Below are 22,318 nucleotides of genomic sequence, written 5' to 3'. Positions count from 1 at the left end.
TAAGCACAGCACTGTGCTGTCACTGCAGCATATGACCTGAAAAGAAACTGGTTGCAACCAGTTTGGAGAAAATTTTTACATTAAGACACAAACATACTCAAGAGTAGCAATAAGAACATAAAAAAGGACTAGGAAAAATTCACTGAACATAAATGTTCTATTCATTCTTCATTTCACAAATTTTAGATTTAATTTTATATTATTATTACATTGTAATGTATTTATTTTGTTTTATTGCTTGTAAGCAGACTCAAAATTTCTGTCTACTCAGTCTATGTCCTTGATGAAAACTCAGTGTTTCACAAGAGATCCACAGATTCATTGTGGCTGGATGTTACAGCCTAATATCATAACACTGTCTTCAGGGTCACTGTGTTCAGGTCTCTGTTATGGTATGTCACCAGCATATCACAGCTGTTGTACCATGGCAGAATTCTGGTTTTGAGGTACAATGGTGCTCGTTGTACTAGAAATAGAGATTAATAATTTCTGTAGAAAGCAAGTAGTTATGAGCAGGTAATATTATGTCAGGCTCAAAAGCACTTGAAAATTATTTCATTAGCTTCATGATATCAAAGTCATTGGGAAATATTGCAGTCTTCTTATCAGACATTGTGTATAAAAACTCCTTGCATCTCCTAGCTCAATAATCTATGGCTTAGGGCTTTTTTAGTATAGCACTGGCATTCCTTGGTCTTACCCAGATACATAGGCTATTTCTAAGCCTTTGAAATGTAGCTAAGAAAAGCAAGTTCATTGCCAATAAACATAACTTTTCTGAAGCTGTTAGAGTCTGCATCTACAGTGGAAAGTAGCAGGGTCAGCAAATCCCAGAAAATTAAAAACTACATCAGAGGTTTATCTAACCTGTATTGATGTCCGCTTCTCAAGAAAAATGCTAAAGTAGGAAATACACAATACCAGTGGGCTCTGGATTAGATATGAAAAGAGTAAAAGGAAATATCATTATAGCCAGTGGATGGTCTGAGAAGGACCACCCTTTCTGCAATTACTTCTCTCCTTTCCCCTTTACATCATCCCACATTGCGTCTGTATCTTCAGACCTGTGGACAGCTCCTGAGCATCTCCGGCATGCTGATGTATCTCAGAAGGGTGATGTATACGGCTATGGGATCATTGCCCAAGAAATCATCCTACGCAGAGAGACGTTCTACACCAGACACTGCTGGGACAACAGAGGTAATTCCACAGATTTCTCCTCTATTGCATCCCTTCTGGGATGGTTGTAGCTGTAACTGGCCTATTCTCCATGTTTTGTGAAAGGCACTGTCTATGATAACTGTTTGAACAGCTGCTCCTTTCTCTGTGTGCTGAATGAAGAACCTGTTTGAAGGATCTCACTGTGGGGGCAAGTGTCCCTACTTCTGTAAATAAAGTTTGCATTGAGTTTTCTTGCCCTTTCTCTTCCCTTCTCACCTGGAGCACAGCATTACAGAAGTTAACATTATACAATGCTGTCCGGAGTTACTGTAACATTTAAAGGCCTCAAAGGTTTTTCTATTTTGACTTGTAAACAACATGTAATATGCCATTTATTTTAGGCAGCATAAATCAGCATTGTCAACACAGAAAAACAAAAACTCAGCTGCATGACACAAGAACAGTTGGCATTTAAAAACTGGCAATTCAGACTTCATTCAAGCTGGTTATAATTAACTTTAGCAATTTAACTTCTGTCAGAAAAATCATCTCCTCCTGTAGGGCATCTATTAAACCCTGTATTGTGCATTTTGTGACATGGTTTTCGAGTAGCTGTTGTGGTTTTAAGCCCAGCTGGGAATTAAGCACCATGCAGCTGCTTGCTCAACCCTCCCTCTCTACTGTCCTTCTCCTTGGTGGAGTGAGAAGGAGAATCAAAGTAAAATATATGTTGAGATAAGAACAGTTAAATAATTGAAAATAAAGGAAAATACAATATTAATGATAAATTATAGTACTAATGATAATAAAAAGGGAAAAACAAATGATGAACAATGAAATTACTCAGTACCTGCTGACTGATACCAGACTCCCCTTCCCGAACACATATAATCCTCCTTCCCAGGTAACTTCCCCCAGTTTATATGCCAGGCATGATGTTCTTTGGTGTGGAATATCCGTTTGGTTAGTCTGGGTCACCTGTCCCAGCTATGCTGTCTCCTAGTTTCTTTAGTGTACCTCCTCACTGGCAGGGGACCTGAAACAAGTTTAAAAAAAAAAAAAAAAAAAGTCCTTGATTTAGGATAAATACAGCTTAGCAAAATACCAAAACATTAGTGTGTTACCATTCTTATTCCAAAATAAAACCACAACACCCTAACAGTTTCTGAGAAGAAATTAACTACCCTAGCTAAAACCGGGACAATATCCACCCCTATCCAGCCCAGTCAATCCCAATTCCCAGAATCCAGGCATTATTATATCCTAAAACTGCCAGAGAAACGTGTGGGTTTGGGATTTTCCTAGTGACTAACAACAGTTACTAACAACAAATTTAGACATAGCCTTTACCTCTGAGTCATTCTATTAGATCCGCCTCACATTTGTTAAAACATCTAGAGCAGCAGCTCGACAGACTAATAGCCCTTTTACTGTGTCACATTTGAGAATAATTTCTGGGGCATGTTCATCATCCTACATTATAACAAATCTGTGTTCATATTTGGGGAAACACAGTTTTTGACATCACCAACTCTATAATATAAATGTAGATCTAATGGAGATTAGAAATGGGTGTTCTCCTTAAACCAAACTCTTCAGGATCCCATGCTTAATTAAAGGTAGAGAAAATAAAGCCTTTCTATTCCTATTTCTTGGGAAGAGGCAGGCACAATTCTTATGAATGCAAGAATTTTACAAATATTGCCAACATGGAGAAAGGAAAGTGCAATGCCCTACCTTGCTCATTTTGACTTGTAAAGCAAATCCTATAGCAAACTACATTCTTTTAATGGCTTGTTGAGCATTTGCAGTCTTTCTGTGCTGTGTTAATGGTATTAAGTTAGCCTCAGACATAGTGTTTCTTTGCTTTTCTGAGATGTGGTGGCATCCTCACTGCTCTTTGACCCTGGCTGTCCTAGCCAAAACCTGGTTCCTTGTTTTATCTTTGACTTGTATCTTAATGCTGTATTCTGTCCTTTTCGAAGGACTGTCCCTTTCAAGAGAGTAATCTTGTCTTGAAAGATTAACAGCAAGAGGGAAATCCATGGAATTTAAAGATTTTGTAGCACCTAAGCAAGGTACCTAACAGCACCTAAGTGATGTTGCTGGAGATGGTTATGTATTAGCACGTGAGGTGAGACTACAATAAATTTATTAGGTGTGAAATCTCTTTGCTAAATCTAGGTCCACTGTAACTTAAAAAAATAATCTGCTTTGTAAATTTCAGATGAAATTTTACATTTTCCATTCACTGAGGAGATTGTTTTTTCCACAAAACCTTTTTTCCATAAAAGCATTATTATATGTCTAAGATACATATTGCTGGTCTAATGGCTTCTGGTATTATTCTTGACTTTTGTTAATGAAAGTTGAGTAAAATGTGTTCATCAGTTCATCAAATTTCATATAACAGAAAGGAATTAGTTTTATTACATATTGCTGAAGTGCCTCCTCATTTAAATGCCTGGTTAATTCATTAGCCAAGATGAGCAAGACAGTGAACCACACTTATTCAAACACTTCTGTATTTTGCTTGTGGCATCATCTAACTTTGGAAGACAGTAGCTTAAACTTGGGGTGACCATTAATTTACAAATGTCCAAGATATAAAGAGGGGGCAAAGTACCAAATTAGAGTCAGTGGTAGTGGACAAAGAAACGTCCCTGTTGTATGTTAGATTAATTTGGTTTTTAAGTCACGAGAGAAACTCTTTCAATGGCTAGGCTATCAGAAGTTAGTCTCTGCTAGAAGACATGATATTGATTTTTCAGGATAACTGATACAACTTCTTCTCCAGGCTTAAATGACAGCAGCAAGGCTGTGTTCAGACTTTAAAAGACTTATTTAAAAAACCCCATACCTGAGCTCCATCCACCAACTTAGAAAAATTAAATTCTTCTTTCAGTTACTCAGCCAATTTTCTCAACATGAAAATATGTATCAATCAACTTAATGTACAATAATATTGCTGCTAATGAGAGAGAAGTCCCATGACAGGTATACAGAACTGGATTTCTAATGTGTAGAAGTAAGTAGGTCATAGTCCTCTTCACTGACATCTCTGCAAGAAGCTGTTCCCCATCTGGTTACTCCACTCTTCTGCAGAAACACCTCATTCACTGCTCAAGACTGTGAAATCTTGCCACGTACCAACGCTCAATTCAAGCTGCCTCCTTGTTCCACTACTTTCTGTCACTGACTAATTGCAATATTGCTCATAGGTGCTGTTACTTCCTCTCTCAGGTGTGTGTCCAAGCATAGAAATCCAGCACATTTTTCCTGCATTCATGAGTCCTACACAGATTTTCTTGTTTCTCAGCCCACAGAAGATTTCTCAGCAGCTTCTCCACTCTATAGCATTTGGGAGACTCAAGTTTCCTGCTCCTTCTTTAGTCTGTAGTTTCTGAACCAAAAAGCTGGAAGCTGTTATATCATTTTGGGGTGATCATGCACATTGGGGATGTTTAGGCATCTAAACTACTTGACCAGTGTAATTACAAATCTTCCTCATGTCATTATATTCTTCCTTCAGTAAAATTGTATCCCAAATATAATCAGACATTATTAATATAAATAATCTGTTCTGATTCACAGATCCCTTTCAATTTCCCTTTACTCTAGAGATAAAAAATTACATCTCTTTTTTAAACACCGGCCTTCCCTCAAATTCTTGAAGTCTGCAGGAGAAAGACAAAGGAAAATATTTTGCTTTAGCTCTCTCATACTGTGCTTAAATTGAGTTGTGCAAATGCAGCCTTATTTTTATGTATTCAGAGTCCAAATAACTTTCATAGAATGGGTTTAATGACTAGGAGTACAAATGAGTTAACAAATGCAATGCTTTTAACCCATTTATATTAATAGCTTAGTTTTAAGGAGGTTAAGCATCTGCAGGATGATTTGAACTGCTTTAATGAGCGGCGTATGTCTCCACACTTTTGATCAAGTTGCAATGGGCTTTTCACATTGTTTTTTACTATAATTATACTTCATGCTGAGAGGCACACTAATAATGCCCAACATTCATTTGGGAAGATGCCATAACTGTGTCTACTGTCTGTCTGTAAGTATATATACTGTCTGTATTTACTTACAGACAGAAATGAATAGAAATGTACATTTCTATTCATTTTGCTTTTAGGGACCTTCAAGCCAACCTGTTTTGGTCTTGTGCCATATATTTAGAAAAGCTCCAAAGTTGAAATTCACATCAAAATGAGGGAACTGTTGTCAAGACTTCTGTTTGTACAGTACCTTGTAGCATCATAGACTGCTATAGACAATAAATGTCCTTCTTATGCTTTTTTGTCTAAAACTTTGATCTTTTTCATGTACTAGAGAAACTTTACAGAGTGGAGAGTGGCAAAGGAGTAAAGCCTTTCCGACCAGACCTGACCTTGGAAACAGTGGGAGAAAGACAAATGGAAGTAAGCTAATAATTAACGAAGCCATTTTCTGGGTGAAGAGTGGAAGTCCTGGCCAAACTAAAGCCTATGATCATGGGAAGGTGGAAGCTATGCATTTTATGCCAAATGCCCTAATTTGTGGGAAGAAATTGCATTCTATAGTTTCTAGTAGAAATTTGAAATACGAGTCACAGAAATTATTTCACTGTGAAGAAACAGACAGTTATGGTGCCACTCTTCTGACCTATTTTAGATATCCTTGAGATTGGATTAATTGCTCCTTAAGTATACCTCTCTTCACTGGTATAAGCCCCTATGGCTTCTTGCATGGGTGAAAATGTCTGTATTGTAGATATTCACATATTCAGAATCAGCCCCATTCTTTTTGGCTGAATCACCAGTTTCAGAAAAATCCCAAACATGGGATATTGGAAATATAATTACCACAGCATTTACCACCATGTCAGTAACTGTGTCTGACATCAGTCTGCAAGACTGGATCCATTTACTTGCCTTTCATTTCTGTATTGCAAATTCAAGTTAAGATCATTACACTAGTCATCACAGAGTTGAGATGCCTGCAATGAGTGTTCTAAGCATAGGTTCAAGACAGTTAGTCACACAATTGAATATGTTGCTAGTCAAGAGTAACCAGAAATTTCCCAATGAACTAGTGCTGTTTAGCACTACTCTCTGTCTATATCCATTACTCAGGTAGACTTTTCCTTGAATTTTTGTTTGAAGGTATATACACTAGTGAAAAGCTGCTGGGAGGAAGATCCAGAGAAAAGGCCTGACTTTAAGAAAATTGAGAGTACTCTGGCTAAAATATTCAGGTGGGTAGCAGGGGCTTTTTTTAAGAAGCTCCACACTCCTCCTCTATTAGAAAGCTCATATTTTTAAGTGTTTAAATTGATGTGATTATGATTCAGTCAGTGGAAAATGCTAGTGTCTTCACTTAGGTCCTCTTTTACTCTTTGGCAGAAAAGTAGGTGAGCATGTGCATATGTTATGTATACATACACCTGTGTATAATTTCCTAGCTGAGTGAGGTTGAGATGATCACCATACTTCAGATTGGTACATTATGAAAGTAGGAAGCTGGATAATTAGGGATTTAAACCAATCAAGTTATTCCCTTCCTGTCTCTAGTCAAGAGTTGGATAGTGACTCATCTCAGTTTTGGTAAATGAATGCACATAGATATTTGAATGATGATGTGAAAGTTTGGATGGTCCCAAATTAAGCTGACTAGAAATGCTGAGTTGTAACTCACAAGACGTATTAATTACAGGGCTTTGGTTGTAAAACGTTGTGGGAAAATAATAAGGGTCATAGCTGGATAAACCCTGTGGGGTTACACAGGCCTTTCACCTGGACAATGCTGCATTGTTCCAGAAGAATTTGGTCTGAATTAATTATTCCAATGACCATACCGTGAGCTTTTAATCACTTCTCCTGGTACATTGCTCCCCAGTTTTTAAGGCTCTCCTGATCAACAAACCCCAATAGCACCATTTTACACTTTACGTGGGCAGGACAGCTGTACTATGCATAACAATGTATCAGCTGAATAACCTTTCTGCAGCTGAATATAAAGGTCCCCTGGTTCAGCTCCTAAGCCTCCATGCTGCAAAAGCAAAGAGGGTGCCACTTGTCACATGCAATATGGGTGGGTCTAAGATGATGAATCCCTGATACAAAATTTGTTTAAAGTAAGAGTGATTTTGAAGTCCTGTTGGATACAATACTAACCTGGCCCTTCCAGTCAGCCTGGTCCCAATTACTTTCAGCCTGCTTTGGTGAGTGCAGGCTGCCCAGACAAACAGGGGTTTGAGTGGCTCATGTTACCACACTTCTGCTTCCAGGGGTTAGTAGGCTTAAGTCAGCAGGATTTTGTGAGTAAAATTAGCCCTGGGGCTGTTCATTGTTCCACTGTATTCTTCCGTCTTCTAAACAGACAGCCCCAGATTGTCTTAATTCTTCTGCTGAAGTCCCCATCTAAGCATTATGTGCAATTTTCTACCTACCATTTTTTAGCTTTCTCTCAGAATCTGAGCTTCTCAGTTACTTTTAATAAATGAATGTTCCTGGGTTACCCAAGGTAATCTGGAATTGACAATATTAGCAGGGTTAGGTGATTGAAGGGTGCGTTAAGAATTACCAGCTACAACTGACAAGCGTGGATTAGAGACTTTCAATTCATCTACAGCTTCCAAGCAAGCAAAAGAATGATGCACTTGAGGCAATTTGCATTTTAACTACAGGGAAGTCAAACACTAGAGAAGTTTTCTGCTGCTGCTTTTTGGCCTCCTTTTAGCTTCTCTCAACAACGTCCATCTATCAGTCTTTCTTCTTGACTCCTGTGTAATTCTGTTATTTACAGTAACTTCCATGGCCAGACCAATGAAACCTACATGGATACCCTGATCCGGCGTCTACAGCTGTACTCCCGGAACTTGGAACACCTGGTGGAGGAAAGGACAGAGCTGTACAAAGCAGAGAGAGACAGAGCAGACAGGCTTAATTTCATGTTACTTCCAAGGTAACTGGCCAAGAGGATTTTCGCTGGCATTTTATTTACATACACCCGATTATTGCAGAGTAGGGGATAGGATTAATGTTCATGTTCTATTTTCTTCCCATCTAATCTAGTCCTATGAGGAAAGAAAGAAGAAACAGCTGTCCCTGAGCTCTCCACCTTATGGTAGAGTTTCATGCCAAGATTGTATTGGGACCCATTATCTTGCTCAACATTTCTTCATGCACAGGATCCTCCTTTCCAGCACAAGCCTCTCTTTCACTGCCTTCCAGGGATCACAGATCTACAGTGATCCCACATCACAGAGCTCTACTCTGCTCTAGCACCTTGCTGGTTAGAAGGAGTGCCTTCATCTGAAGAATGGAGTCTAACTTCAGGCTGGGATTTAGCAATGCAAGAGAGGGCCTGAGGTTGGCTGGGCCATACTGGGTTAGATGGATTCTTAAGAGTATGCTATAGGATAAGTATTATTGACATTGGCAATACCAGTAATTTTGGTATTGCACATATTTGGAATAGTAAAACTATCCTGGTATGTCATTACTAGTTTCAAGGGTATTTCAGTAGTCAGGTTATTGATTTTATGACTCATCACCAAAAAAAAAAGGGGGAAAAAAAGGAAAAAAAAGTGTGTGTTCGGTCCAGTTTTGGGGGAAATCAGGAATGATCTGGCTGTATAGACAGTGCAACAAAGAATTCATGTCTCCTTCCACTCTTTGTTGTTCCTACCACTCTGTTACCATTTCATTGTAGATAGAACACAGCATTGTGCAAAACCAGTAATTTTCTGGGTCTCTTTCATTTCTTCTCTTTTAATATCACCACTAGGAACAGATATTTCCCTGGATTTAGAATTGCAAGAAAAAGAAGGTCCCTCTTGAATAGACATTGACTATCATGGTATTGAATTTTTCTTCCATAAATTACCAGACTAAGATACCTCATCTGAAATCAGGATGAGTTGATGTAATTATTATAATGAAATTACCTCTGTGCTGGGAAAACAGAAAAATATTTCTGTTCTTACTTATTGTATGGGTAGAATGTAGGTCTACATGTAAAGAAGTTCAGAATTTCAGTTTTAAATGTGACTCAATATCCCTGTTTCTGACCTTAACCAAGAAGCTCAGTTGCCTCTGTCACAGTTTCCTCGTGGCTATTCACACACTTGGAGTTTGAAAGGCTGTAGTGCATTAATTACCATTAGTAAGTGCTTTGAGGTCCCTGGCTTAAAGGCATTATGGCATCTAAAATGTGATTACAATGGCAGTTTTCAGTTTCCTACACAGAAAGCAATACTGCGACTGGGTTGCATGAAAAAATACCTTTAATAGTAAACCCTAGTCATCTGTATTCCTGCCTTCTCTATTTCCACAGGCCAGTAGTAAAGTCTTTGAAGGAGACTGGCCTGGTAGAGCCAGAGCTGTTTGAAGAAGTCACTATCTACTTCAGTGACATTGTTGGCTTCACCACGCTCTGCAAATACAGCACCCCTATGGAGGTGGTAGATATGCTCAACGATATCTACAAGAATTTTGACCACATTCTTGACCATCATGATGTTTACAAGGTGATTAGCTCTGTACTTCTGCTCATTTACAACCAGTGGACACACAAATCAAATTGCATGATGTGGTGGATTTGGGAATCTGCCTTCTAAGCAAAGCAAAAGAGAGAAAAATAGGTCAGGATTACTTCATTTAAATATGCTTTCACTGTGCCTACTTATACCAAATTTCCTACAGCAGGTGGTCAGACATTCATTAATTGGAATGCTGGGTACAGTTATAAACACTCATATATCCAAGTGATATCAGCTACCTTAAACTAAAAAAATCCTGTTCTCAGGGGAAGAAATGTTTAGTCATGAACAAGAAGATCTGATAAAATCTTTCTGCTTTTAACTAAAGATGTACTTTTCTATGTCTGGAAATAGTGAGTTCTGATTTTATTTGCACAGGTGGAGACCATTGGTGATGCTTACATGGTGGTGAGTGGTTTACCAAAGAGGAATGGCAACCGGCATGCAGTGGACATCTCCATGATGGCTCTGGACATCCTCAGCTTCATGGGATCTTTTGAACTGAGACATCTGCCAGGGCTGCCTGTTTGGATTCGCATTGGAATTCACTCTGGTACACAGTAATGCTAGATCAACAGTGACAATGTTGTTGCCTGGTTTCGCAGAGAATTAACACCCATACAAGGTCTGGTAATACACCACGCACAATTGCCCTCCTCATGAAGAATCAGGTTGAAAAAAATGTTCCTAGAGGAAGAGTAACAGAGTAAATAAGTCACTGTTTTGCTCCTGCTGCTGCGAAATAGCCCATACCCATTAATTGACAGGCTAAGTCAGTAGCTAGTATGAGCAACAGCCACCGTTTCTGGTGTGGTTAAACCAGTTGTATCAAATAAGCCTTCACAGATTATTTCTCTCTGACTGAAGCAGAGATCAGTCATGGCCAGCAGCGCTTATCCAGGCAAAAAATGCAAACCTCTGTTTTGTGCTTTTGGAGGTAAAACTTTTTTTGAGTCTGTGGGACTTAATGTTTTAATTTATCTATAAAAATACTTTTTGTCAAAGGGGAACTCCAGATAGTGCAACAACTTTAGGAAATTCCTCAACCACATCAACACCAGCTGCCAGGGGAGGAACACATGAGAGAAAGTAACTGAGGCACTGGGAAGCCTCTTGAGGCGTTACTATTCACCCTTGCAAAATGAAGCTTATTCTATTTTTCTCTTGCTTCCAAACCTGACAGTTAATAAATGTACTTTTTTTGTCTGCACAGAAATTCTGCTTAAATACAATTAACACTGTGCAGCTGTGTCCTTTTTATTATATTATTGGATTATGCAAGAATAACGGAACGAGGCTTTGTTTGTGGTGGGAGACCACAAGATACTGTGGGAAGTGAGGTAGAAAGTATTGCCATTGGTGAGGAATGCAGAGTTCCCTCAGGCACTGCACTGCTTTGCAGCAATGAGACACCTGCCAAATAAATAAAGTTTCTTGATTCACCCTTTTACCTCTCTGCATCCCATTTCCAGGTCCATGTGCAGCTGGTGTGGTTGGAATAAAAATGCCTCGTTACTGTTTGTTTGGAGATACAGTAAACACAGCTTCACGGATGGAATCCACAGGCTTGCGTAAGGATTTAATTTTAGCTGTCAGTGTAACAGGACCAAAGGCTATTGGTTAGTTTGTGACTGAAGTGTCTGTTTTCAGCTGAGAACAATATATTATCAGCTTGCAGAAGTTTTAAAGAAGCCATATTTGTTTTGATTACCAATTATTTAATTGTCCAAAGTGACAGTGGGCACTTCACTGGGCAATGAAGAGTTGTTCCCTGTTCATGCTTCAGTGCTGGTAACAGGGAGTTTTAGGCTGGTTCACTGCCTGAGTTCCTCTGGAAGATATGATACTTATGTGTCTGGAATTTGATTTTACTCTACGAACCATAGATTTTAGTTTGACCTAGAATTGTATTACAGCTTTGTTATGTAAATATACTGACTCTCTATTTTAAGTTGAAGCAATAAGGTCATCAACTTCACCATTATGGAACTGTGGCAAGAGCCAGTTTTTCCTCCTTCTGGCCAGTGTCTTCACATGAGCATTCTCTCTATATAGGTCACTCACAATTATTCTTTTCCCTTTTGACATCTAACTACTACAGATACCATTGTCATCTGTATTTCAGATCAAGGGCTGTACCAGCTATTCCTGCCTGGATATGCTCTGTAGTGCAGTCAGAGTTTTCATACAGCAGTGTAATTTCTTCTCATTTAATTTGGCTCTCAGAATTTATGATGATAACAATTGAAGAAGCTTCTGTTATAGCACCAGTTTTCACATATGCTTAATGTATGTGAGATGTTTCCAGGCTGAGATTTCATTGTCTCTTTATTTTTTTAGCTTTAAGGATTCATGTAAGTGGTTCCACAATTAACATCCTGAAAAGAACAGACTGCCAATTCCAGTATGAAGAGAGAGGAGAAACGTACTTGAAGGTAACCTTTACCATGTGCAACCATGAACACAGAGAAGAGGAATTGTAAAAAGCATTGTATAGCTGAGAGTAGCCCAGGTGGGGAACAAGGATTACTCATCAAAATTGGTATCACAGTCTCTAGTGGTTGAAGACACTTCTATAAAGACAATGTAGGCAATGAAGAGCTCCCTAACTCATACATTAAAACAACATAAAGTTGTGGAAAATAAATGAAACATACTATGTGAAACAGAAGACTGTAGAGTGAAGTCATCTGCTGAAAGGGAAGCTGAATCTAGTATTAATTTGTTAATGCTCCAATATCTACCGATCCATTTATTTCAATCTATTCTACTTGTCTGTCCTTGGGAGTTGATGGCAGGCAGCACAGCTCATCTCTCCCACGACTTGTGTTTCAGGTCATGGAACAAGGAAGTGAGTGTGCAGCTGCATCTGCCCCATTCTTCTTCTTCTCACATCTAATTTCTAATACTTTGCTGTCAGCATCAGTTACTGAAAATAAGCAAAGGCAAACATGGCAATATGCAAGAGAGTATTATTTAAGTAAATTAACTACAAGAAATTGCATTCTAATCCCAAAACTGTGCTTTCTCTTCTTTGTCATATATATTTAGGGCAGAGGAACAGAAATTACCTACTGGTTGACGGGTACTGAGGACAAGAAATACAATCTCCCAACACCTCCTTCTGTGTAAGATGGTCTTTTTATGTGAAAAGGGAGGAGAAATTCCCATTCTTTGCACTTTAGCCTTTATTATTCCTCCTTGGCACTTGTGGATTTTTTTATACCATTGAATTTGCCTTCAGTTGTTAAGGCTTGATAGTGTATGTGCATATAAACATGTAAATATTCTTTACATGGGACTGTTGTGTGCACTGAAGGTTGTCTATATAATTGTTTAGCAGGTTCTTTGCCTTGGAAAGGTTTTAAGACTTACAGGACAAGTTGCTGATGTGATAAGAACAAGAGATGGACAGGAAAATGAAAAACATTAATATTCCCACAAGTTTAGTCCTAGTGGCACCTGTGTCACACTACAGGAAGAGGATAACCACAACTGAGTGTGCAGCTCTGTTGTGCCTGTGAACTCTTGTGGAGGAATTTGTAAGAGGAATGAAACTTGCAGAATTTCAAGCACTATTCTGCTACAAGAGGTGGACAAAGTTACTGTAGTACTGCACAGGAATAAAGCCTTTAGAAATTAAGCAAGCGCTTACTTTCTAACATTTAGAGAAGTTAACAATAAAAAAAAAAATATGAGATTGATGTTCTGGAACCGAGCCATCATTTTGCATTAGAATTGAATAAAATATAGCAACAGTGGAAGTGATGTTTTTGAGCAACTATGCAAAATTGAAATCAGGATAACTTGTTGCATTTTTTGAGTATATTTTGATATGAGTACCTCTTTATTTCCTGCAAAATCACTAAATGTGGAAGTTCCTCACTTTGTGCTCTAAACACCTGTGTACAGTTGCTCTTCACTAAGTGGGAATTTGTTGCCATCTGCTTTAAAATGACAGTGTTTCATTACAAATTGAAGCAATGGTATTGCAAATTGGTGTTTGCCAGATACATGGGGATCCCTTGTCCTGAAATGCATTAAGTACTGTACTGTAAGTTTTGAGTCTTACAGTGTGTCCTTTGTACAAATAAAATTCTCTGTCCATTTACTCCCTAAAAGAAAAGAGGAGATTAAGTGGAATATGAGGGTTTTCTCGGGGCATTTGCAAAACAGAAATAATCAAATTTTTAATCTGCTAAAGAATCTCATGAGCTTTGTTATTTTTTAAATGGAAAGTACAAGAGTTTGGGCTGAGCAGGAAATGCTGTCAAGACTACCTCATGATACATCTCTTTTGTAAACTCAGAATTCTTTTTTTGAAATTAATATGATATGTTGAGACTACCAGAATTATTGAATTTGCAATCTTCTGGAATTCAGCTATTGAAAGTACCTGTTGATCTGGATCGCAGTGATGTTTTTGTTTTCGCTTTGTCATATATGATTGCCCCTTAAAAATTGTCATATGTGGAGTACTCCAGCAAAAGCCAAATACACTGAAGAAATTTCTGAAGCAATGGCAACTCTATTACTGAAGGCCACCTGAAGTTGAATAGTTAAAGTTCTGGTGCCAGTAATGGTGTTGAGAGCAACAAACTATTTTAGGATTGAATCTGTGTCTTCCTTTTTGTGCAAGTGATCAAGACTTTTTAAGGTCAATAATGACACAGCTACAGACCTCTTGTGCAAAGACACTGATCCATACTGTCTGGAAAACTCACATGAAAATCCTGACTTCTGTTCCTAAATTCAGAACTGGATTTTGGTCCTGCCCACAGTTTTTATCCGTAGTGTGTGAATGTCATTAAGATAAACGTGGGAATAGAAATGTTTAAAAATTTCTAGGGACATGAAGATCACCAAAAAACATGTGAATCACTGATTTTTTTTCCCCCATCCTGTTATTTTAGGGAGAATCAGCAGCGGTTACACGATGACTTAGCGGAGATGATAACTAATAGTCTTCAGAAAAGGGAAAATGAAGGATCCAAGGCACAGGAGCTTTCGCGGGTAGGTAGCCAGCGATCAGATACCCTGGAATATCTGCAACTGGTCAGCACAGAGAATTTTACCACATATATTTAAAACTGGATGTCTCATATGACTCAAAAAGCTGCAGCAACTCTGTGGACAACTTCATGTGGAGGATGGAGGCTTGTAGACACAACTAGAGGAAAAAGAAAACACCTTTTCAAGTGTCCTTTTTACCATCCAACCTGCTATCAGTAAATGAAACCTCTCTTCACTGTAACATTGAAATTGTTGTATGACTTTGTTAGGACACATGCAGCATGACTTGAGGTAAATGAAAAGGTTTGCACTTGAGTCTGGAAGATAGTGGGGGGTTTTGTTTTAGTTAGGTTTTTTTTTTTTTTAACTGTGATAGCCTGTTCAATAATCTACTTCTGAAAATATTCACAGCAAAACCTTAATTTGCCATGATCTTTAGATGTTGTATTTAATTTGTAATTTTTATTTGAAGAAAGATTTGGCGTAATATATTTGAAAATATAATCAAATATATCATATGTAAAACCTGGATATGTTGCTGTTTTGTTTCTTCTGCTGTTTTCCTCTGTGTTTCACATGTTTTCTTTGTTCAAGAGACAACACTTCTGTTATTTACACTGGGAGATTATTCCAAAAGTATGATTTGTAAAGTTTAGCTGAATCTCCTGGGCCTGAAAAATGAAACTCATTCATGCAAAACAAGACACTTTCATATCTTTTCACCACTTCTGCTTCTGCTCCCAAACCAGAAGTGAAACAGAAATTAAGGAAATAAAATTATCTGGACTTCTTAACCTCAGAACTTTTCAATTCAACTTTTGGATGCAGTTTTACAGTCAAGAAGGTTTTACTCAGATGACTCATTCTTCAGCTGACACCATGGCACTGGTACTAATAAACAGCTTTAAAAAGCAACAAAAGCACAGGGGCTGCATGTAAAAGAAAATCAGCATTCATATGAAGAAATAACATCTAGTGAGTGAAGAACATCTGCTTTTGCAAGGCCTTTTGTGCATTGTTGGCTTTCAAAGCAGAACTACTTTCACCGTTGTCAAATATTGGTCAGTATTCAAACAATAAAACTGGTGCAAAATCATTATTTTATAGTTTTGAACAGTATTTTTGCTCAACTAAACATTAAAAGAGAGCAACCCAGTTGCCTCTGTTTTTTCTTTCTAAAAGAAGCTGGCTTTGTAAGAACACACACACACACACATTAAAAGAACAACGTAGATGTAAACAGATCTGGAGTGCAAAGATTACTGGAAAAATTCAATAATGAGATTCTGTAGGGCTTATACTCTTACCTAATAAATATAAATTCCTACACTCAGGAACATGATACAGACAAATGGCAGAAAGTGTGTACCAAACAGCCACAGCTTTCACATGATATATAACCCATCTGAAACTCAAATTGGCATTAATACCATACCATCCTCTGTGTCCTAATGGAAACATTCATTGGGATGAGGATAAAAAAAAAAAAACAAAAAACAAACCCTGATGTGCTAAAACTGGTATGCATTAAAAAGAGTATGAGTACAATAAAAATATAAAGTCTGCTATTTCCTACCTCATAGTGTCAATCCACAAGCTTTGTCTCTGTGTCTGTGTTCCTGGGTGTGACTGCTGCACTACTGGGCACTGCTGGGCTATTCTGGTTTCTGTGGCTGAAACACTCAGCAAGTGTAGCTGTAATGTAGTGACAAGTGCTGGACTCGTCAAGCCTGAAGATGACCACTATGATTACCCCAAGCAGAGCTGTTCTGATCTTTGAAGTGATACAAGTGACCTAACTCCTCTTTTTAAAGAAGAGTTTTATGGGTTCCTTGACACCCCTGAGATACAAATTATTTTAGAGCACATGTCTGCTGACATTGATTGAGAAAATTACTTCAAAACGAGTGCTTAGTTTTCAGCAGCCCTTCTCTTTCCAGTGTTCTTCAGAGAAAAATTTTTTTATAATTTTGTGAAGAGAAATAGTTACCTTAGCAATGAGTTGATGGACCCATCTTCTGGTAGATTTCTTTTTCACATGGTTCTGTCCGTGCATGTATCTGTTACCTACACACCACAATAAAATCAATGTTGACTACATTAAAAAAAAAAAAAAAATCCTGTTTTCTGGTTTGAATGTCTGTTTTTTCCTTCTCTCTATGTGAAAACTAGCCCAGAACAAAGTGGTGATAGGTATGGAAGGATCCCTGCAGCCTGGTGACACAGTGCTCTTACCCAGGGCTTGGGGCCAAGGCTTGCTACTTGGCCTGAACTGGTTGGCATGTGATCTTGTTATATGAGGCTATTACAGGCACCGGTATCAAATTCAAACTGTCTTAACCAATTACTGAAACACATTACTGAAAGTCCAAATAATGGCCCTTTTCCGATAATGGCAGAATACCTAATACTGGGTGAGACAAAAACACAGTGCCTCAAAACGGTCTGAATCACGGGTGCAAAGGAAAACCCCAAGGAAAGTTGTCTCCATCCGTAAACCCTAGGAAACGTTCTGTCCCTCATTTCTTCTGCTGGGACACACACAGCAGTTGCTGTTCCCAACAGGGCTGAAAGCTGCCCTTCCTGTGATGCAAAACGCATACTTCGACAAGGCATCGCTCAACTCATCGTGTGTCTTTTCGCAGGCAAACCTTCGACCCTTTAAGGTTAATCACCCTCGGGAAGTCCAGGGACGCCACAGGCACCTGCCTGGGGACTCGCCTTCACTACCTTGCGAGGCCGGACCTCGGCCAGGAGTGATTCCCACACCTCAGCCAGTCCTTGGGGTCTCCAAACCCGTATGGGGGTAGGAAAGATGCCGCCGCTCCCGGGGCACATCCCGGCGGCCGGTGCGGGGAACAACCGTCTCCAGCAGGGCCACCTCCAGCACGGGGCGCCGCGGCCGGGGCGGGCGCCAGAGGAGGCGGGGGCAGCGGCGAGACCTGCCCTGAGCGAGGGAACTTCTTAAAGTCCCGCCGCCTCCTGGCGCTCGGAGGAGTCGCGGGGGAGCGACGGCATGGGCCGGGTGGGCGGCGATGTGTGCCACTGCTGCTGGGCACTCGTCCTCCTGTGGGCGGCAGCGGGCGGCCGCGCAGGTGAGGCGAGCCTGGGCGCGGGGGGTGGCCGGCCGAAGCTCCCTCGCCGAGATGGGGGGGACGAAAGGAGGCACCGGGGCTGCGCCGCCAGTGCCCCCAGCCGCGGGGTTGCCAGGCCGTCGGGAGGGGTAGCCCGGCCCGGTCTCGGCTGCGGCGGAGGCAGCGCCGCTCTCCCGGGGTACCGCCGGGCTCCGCGCCCCGCCTGTGTCAGCCGCGCCTTCGCCCCGTGCTGCCTGGGACGCGGATGCGAGGCCCCCGGGCCCCCGCTCCCCTCGGGACCCCGCAGGCCGGGCTGGCTGCGGCCCCCTCAGGGGCTGCTCCGGGAGCACCTCGTGCCCGGCGGCCGGGCCGGCGCGGCCGTGCTGCCTCGTGGCTGTTCGGTGCCGGCGCTTTCTAAACATCCTCCCAGTTTCCAGAAGGGGCGCGGGGAATCAAACTGAGGATCCAACAAGTGGGAAATTGCCTTGAGCTCCCAGCCGAGCTGGTTTTCAATGTCATATGCGGGCACGGGAATCGTTCAGGATGAAGACTTCGTTGTGGTGCTGTGGCCTACAGCAGGCTGCAACTTGTGACTAACAGAGTTTTAGTGCTGCCTTGTGGGGTGTAGGTCACGGTCTGTGCTTCAGGAGTCATACGGAATCCCAGAACGGTTTGAGTTGGAAGGGACCTTACGGATCATCTTGTTCCAACCACGCTGCCTCGGGCAGGGACACAGTATCTTGCTCTTGTGCTGCTTTCAATAAATTCTGAAGGGTTTAAGGGCTGGATTCAGTGCTTATCGTCCAGGAATTTCCCAGTTAATGTATGAAGTGCCACAAACCAAGGAGAAATTGTTCTTTCATTGTGTGCAAAACGTTATGAGCGTGTAATTTTGTGGGCAGTCCTATCTCATCTTGCAGACATACTTCCAAAACTTTACCTGGATCAGCAAAAACTTCAGTTAGGAGGACGGAAGGAAGGGTCAGCTGTATATTGTCTAGAGGAAATGAAGTTTAGGGTATGAGGTAGTTTCACCTAATGCCCGACTGATTCCTAACATTGTAATTGAGTTGCTGGTAGAAAACTATGAAGGAGCAAATAGAAGTGCCTTTAGGCTATTTAATAGAGTAAATGACTTTCAACATTGTGAATTGTTTAGATTCCGTTGTTTGGGTTTTTTTTAATAGGTTCATTGTTCTTTAGCACTTTGAATGCCTTGAAGATTATACATCATATACACTTTGGAAAATGTTTCTAGAGAATGTTCTTCAATAAGACTTAAATTGAGGTGCTCTGAGATTAGTGAAGCTACTTGTTGAATGGCTATTTTTGTTTTCTCTGGGTGACCTATACTAAGTACCTACAACTGTTTTGGCAAATTTGCCTCATTTCCTAAGCTTTACTAGTAAGTATCCTTGTGACCATGAAAACCATACAAGACTGAAACTCTTAATTGATAGGTCACATTGGAATATTGCTTTTCACTGATGTAAGCACAAATCAGGACATTAGGCTTCACGTGACAGGCCTGTTGGAAGCAACTTGAAAAATTACTTAGACCTGAAATGCATGAGGAAATAGGATGAATTAAGGTCAGTAGAACAGAAAACACAAATAGCTTATAGTCAGGTAGATCAAGAAAGCATTTACTCCTTTATTTGAAAATTCCTGGGCTTTGTGTTAATTTCTTGTGTGGTTTAAACTAATCTCTAAAGAAGCCCTTGAAATACTTTTGTTTTGTAACAGATTCTAGTCATAACTGTATATTGAAATCTCCCTTGTTCTTTAGAGTTATAAGCCTTTTAAAAATCGTTAAAAGGATGCTTCAAAAAAAAATAAACACATGGATAGGCAGGATCAGAGGAGTGCTGCAAAGATGGTCAGAGGGATGGAGCACCTCTCCTACAAAGACAGAGTGAGGGAACTGGCGTTTTTCAGCCTGGAGAGACATCATTGCAGCCTTCCAGTACCTGGAGGAGGATTATAAAAAGGAGGAAGATGGACTTTTTATATGAGCAGGTAGTGACAGAACAATTGTTAATTTAGCTTGTTACGTGTGAACTAACCAGTGTTCCATTGCTTGTGAGTTGTCTTGCTTGGCAGACTAAGGAAAAATACTACTATTATTTCTCACCCCCAGACCTTGTAGCTCTTTCATCTGCAAGGAAAAGAGCTCTACTCAACTTCTCTAATTATAAAGTCCAGTAACCTAACTTGATATACATATGTTTTAAAAACAACTTATAGCTGGGAAAGCCTAAGGAAAAGTAGCTGTTGCATATTGCCAAATAAATCTTACTGGCATTCTTAATGCATGCCAGGTGTTATTTTTTGGCTGTAATTTATTTAATAAATATTAGTAATAGTGTGCTTGTTAGATTGTGTTGGGCCATGTCTGTACTGCTTTTCTTTAATTTTTCATCTTCTCTGTCAATTCTGTTCTTTTATTGCAAGTTGCTGCCATTCCTTCATGTCTTCTTCACCATCTGCTTTTCTTGTGTTTCATCTCATGTCAGTCCTGTATCTTAGTATTTCCTTTAATTGCTTGTTTCATATTCTAATGCACATGTATTTCTACTCTCTGGCTGCCACCAAGTAAAAGGCAATGTCCAGTTTTAACATAACTTTTGAAATGCCTGTACTGATCCCAAAAGGCAGAGAACAGATTTGGTGTTTCAGCTTAAAACCCAAAGGGACTGCTACCACCTCCTATATTCCTGGCTGAATATCCTTTTCCCATTATTTAGGGAATAATTTTGACAGAAAGCAGATATTTCTCACTTGCTGTAGAAATTCCTGCACTCTCCCAGCTATAGTCCCTGTTTCTCAATCTATCTTTGGCAGAACGGTTGATGTATCTTTAAAAGCAGGCAGCTTGAAGGAGGCTTCCTCCCAGTCCCAGAAAGGAGAAGAAACTCCTTTTTCCAGGCTTGTTCAGTCGTTGCACTTCCGCCCGTCTCTCTCCCACCCCACTGGTGGTTGTGGTGAAACTCTGTAGTGCTGATGCTCTGCAGTTCTCCTGGCTGGCTTGTGGAGGGGAAGGGTAATTCCACTGACTCACCCTATCCCCCGGGATTTTGACTTGTTCATTGCAGTAGATAGTTTGTGCTTTGGTGTGTTATTGAGGTTATTCTAAGCAACACTGTTGTGGAACAGTTAGAGATTATCACAGTCTTTGATTCATTGGAGTCCTAGTAGGCTGAACACTTGGAAGTCTTAACTTTAATGATTAAAGGATGGTTTATAGGTTCATGGAGATACTGCATTTGTTTTATATGCAAAAATTGACGAATATGACTGCTGGGATGAGAGGTGATAGGGCCCCTGCCTCACCCTCCAAAAATAAATGTAAAAGTACCAATATTATTCAATAGGAAGGCTCCTGTTTTTTTCAGAACTCAAACAGGATTGTTTGAAAATGTGCATGTTCTTCTTGTATATCTATATTCCATGTTATACTTCTGGATGATTTTCTTGGCAAAGGCAATCCCATTTTTCGTTTAGATCAATACAGAATAAAACTGTAATAGATTAGCTGGTACAAAATGCTTTGATTACATTGTAGTGTAGACGGGTTTATAAGCTTGTAGTTCTAACTCCAGCTGCAAGGTGAAATGAGATACCGAGTCAATCAAAAGAAAAAGCCGTAATGGGAAATAGCGGTTGCTGGCATTGTTGTTAAACTTTAACAGCTACCTTGATGCTATTCCTTTAAAGGCTTCTCAACGTTTGTTGCAAATTATCCTGTAATTTAATGTTTCCCCTTTCCTCCCCTCCTCTTTGAGTCCTGATTTTCTTCAGATTAAATTTGTCACGTAGGGAAGCTGGGACAGGGCAAACTCCAGGGGTAATTCAAAAGTTTGTTCAGACTTTTGAAAATAGCTCTGCATGTTCATGCTCTGGCAGAGCATAAAACAAAGGAACCCAGCCTGCTGTGTAAGAGTACCTGTGTCAGATGGGTCTGTCTGGCTTTGGCATCAAATTTCTTTTCCAAAGGAAAGCAACAGCTATTTTGCTGTAGGCAGACACAGTTTCTGTATAGGTGTAATAGGTATTCTGACATACCTATTTAGTTTGCAGGCACTAATAGCAATACCCAGCTGTCCTGATTCCTGTTGAATTCCAGCCACCTCTCCATAGCCTCCTGAAGAGATGGAAAGATGATCATGGTTTGCCTTACTTTGTTCTTTCTCTTTTTATCCGTTCCTCAGCATCTTTGTTTACTGTGCAAGTAGTCTCTCCTCTGCCCTGCAATGGGCTTCTTGCTTGGAATCAGCCCTCCCATTTACTGCTGGACAGGCTGGTTGTGTTCTGCTTTGACCCCTTGCATCACCTGCTCACAGAACTTCCTTTTCCCTGACTTTTTTGGTATGTAAGCTTTAGCTTTGTAAGGTAGTCTTTGGTCTTTATCAGCCTGCTCTTCTGTTCACAGATTTTTCGGTCTGAGTGATTCCCATGTTTACTATTAATCTAAAGTAGAAATTACTGCTTCTATTACTGGAAGATAGTTAAGGAGATAACAGAAGGCTAAGCTCATAGC

The 22,318-nt window shown here is 40.1% G+C and overlaps 2 protein-coding genes and 1 long non-coding RNA gene across 7 annotated transcripts in view; 2 read left to right on the top strand and 1 right to left on the bottom strand.

The window, feature by feature from the left end:
• GUCY2C (guanylate cyclase 2C) overlaps positions 1 to 15,233 on the top strand; it is a 44,180-nt gene extending 28,947 nt beyond the window's left edge. The window contains exons 18-27 of the mRNA XM_053943463.1: positions 1,063 to 1,200; positions 5,500 to 5,588; positions 6,312 to 6,403; positions 7,954 to 8,112; positions 9,487 to 9,679; positions 10,070 to 10,244; positions 11,164 to 11,262; positions 12,032 to 12,126; positions 12,743 to 12,819; positions 14,605 to 15,233. Of these exons, the coding sequence (XP_053799438.1) occupies positions 1,063 to 1,200; positions 5,500 to 5,588; positions 6,312 to 6,403; positions 7,954 to 8,112; positions 9,487 to 9,679; positions 10,070 to 10,244; positions 11,164 to 11,262; positions 12,032 to 12,126; positions 12,743 to 12,819; positions 14,605 to 14,779 (1,292 nt within the window). The 3' untranslated portion in view covers positions 14,780 to 15,233. The remainder of the gene's footprint in view (positions 1 to 1,062; positions 1,201 to 5,499; positions 5,589 to 6,311; positions 6,404 to 7,953; positions 8,113 to 9,486; positions 9,680 to 10,069; positions 10,245 to 11,163; positions 11,263 to 12,031; positions 12,127 to 12,742; positions 12,820 to 14,604) is intronic.
• LOC128788433 (uncharacterized) lies at positions 144 to 17,521 on the bottom strand. Of its 5 annotated transcripts, XR_008431074.1 has the most exons (7): positions 17,435 to 17,521; positions 16,695 to 16,771; positions 16,281 to 16,399; positions 11,143 to 11,280; positions 10,094 to 10,378; positions 2,012 to 2,197; positions 144 to 466 (listed from the first exon to the last, which is right to left on the bottom strand). It is a non-coding gene; the product is annotated as an uncharacterized LOC128788433 (long non-coding RNA). The 5 variants fall into 5 exon arrangements; XR_008431076.1 differs by lacking the exon at positions 11,143 to 11,280; XR_008431078.1 differs by lacking the exon at positions 16,281 to 16,399.
• Positions 17,522 to 17,611: 90 nt separating this feature from the next.
• Positions 17,612 to 22,318, top strand: part of PLBD1 (phospholipase B domain containing 1) — a 36,576-nt gene continuing 31,869 nt past the window's right edge. Inside the window, exon 1 of the mRNA XM_053943464.1 lies at positions 17,612 to 17,799. Coding sequence (XP_053799439.1) covers positions 17,721 to 17,799 — 79 coding nt within the window. The 5' untranslated portion in view covers positions 17,612 to 17,720. The remainder of the gene's footprint in view (positions 17,800 to 22,318) is intronic.

This window comes from Vidua chalybeata, chromosome 5, assembly GCF_026979565.1.
Source record: "Vidua chalybeata isolate OUT-0048 chromosome 5, bVidCha1 merged haplotype, whole genome shotgun sequence".
Classification (NCBI taxonomy): Eukaryota; Metazoa; Chordata; class Aves; order Passeriformes; family Viduidae; genus Vidua; species Vidua chalybeata.
Note: the sequence above shows the minus strand (reverse complement) of the source record. Positions and strands in the feature narration are given on the sequence as shown.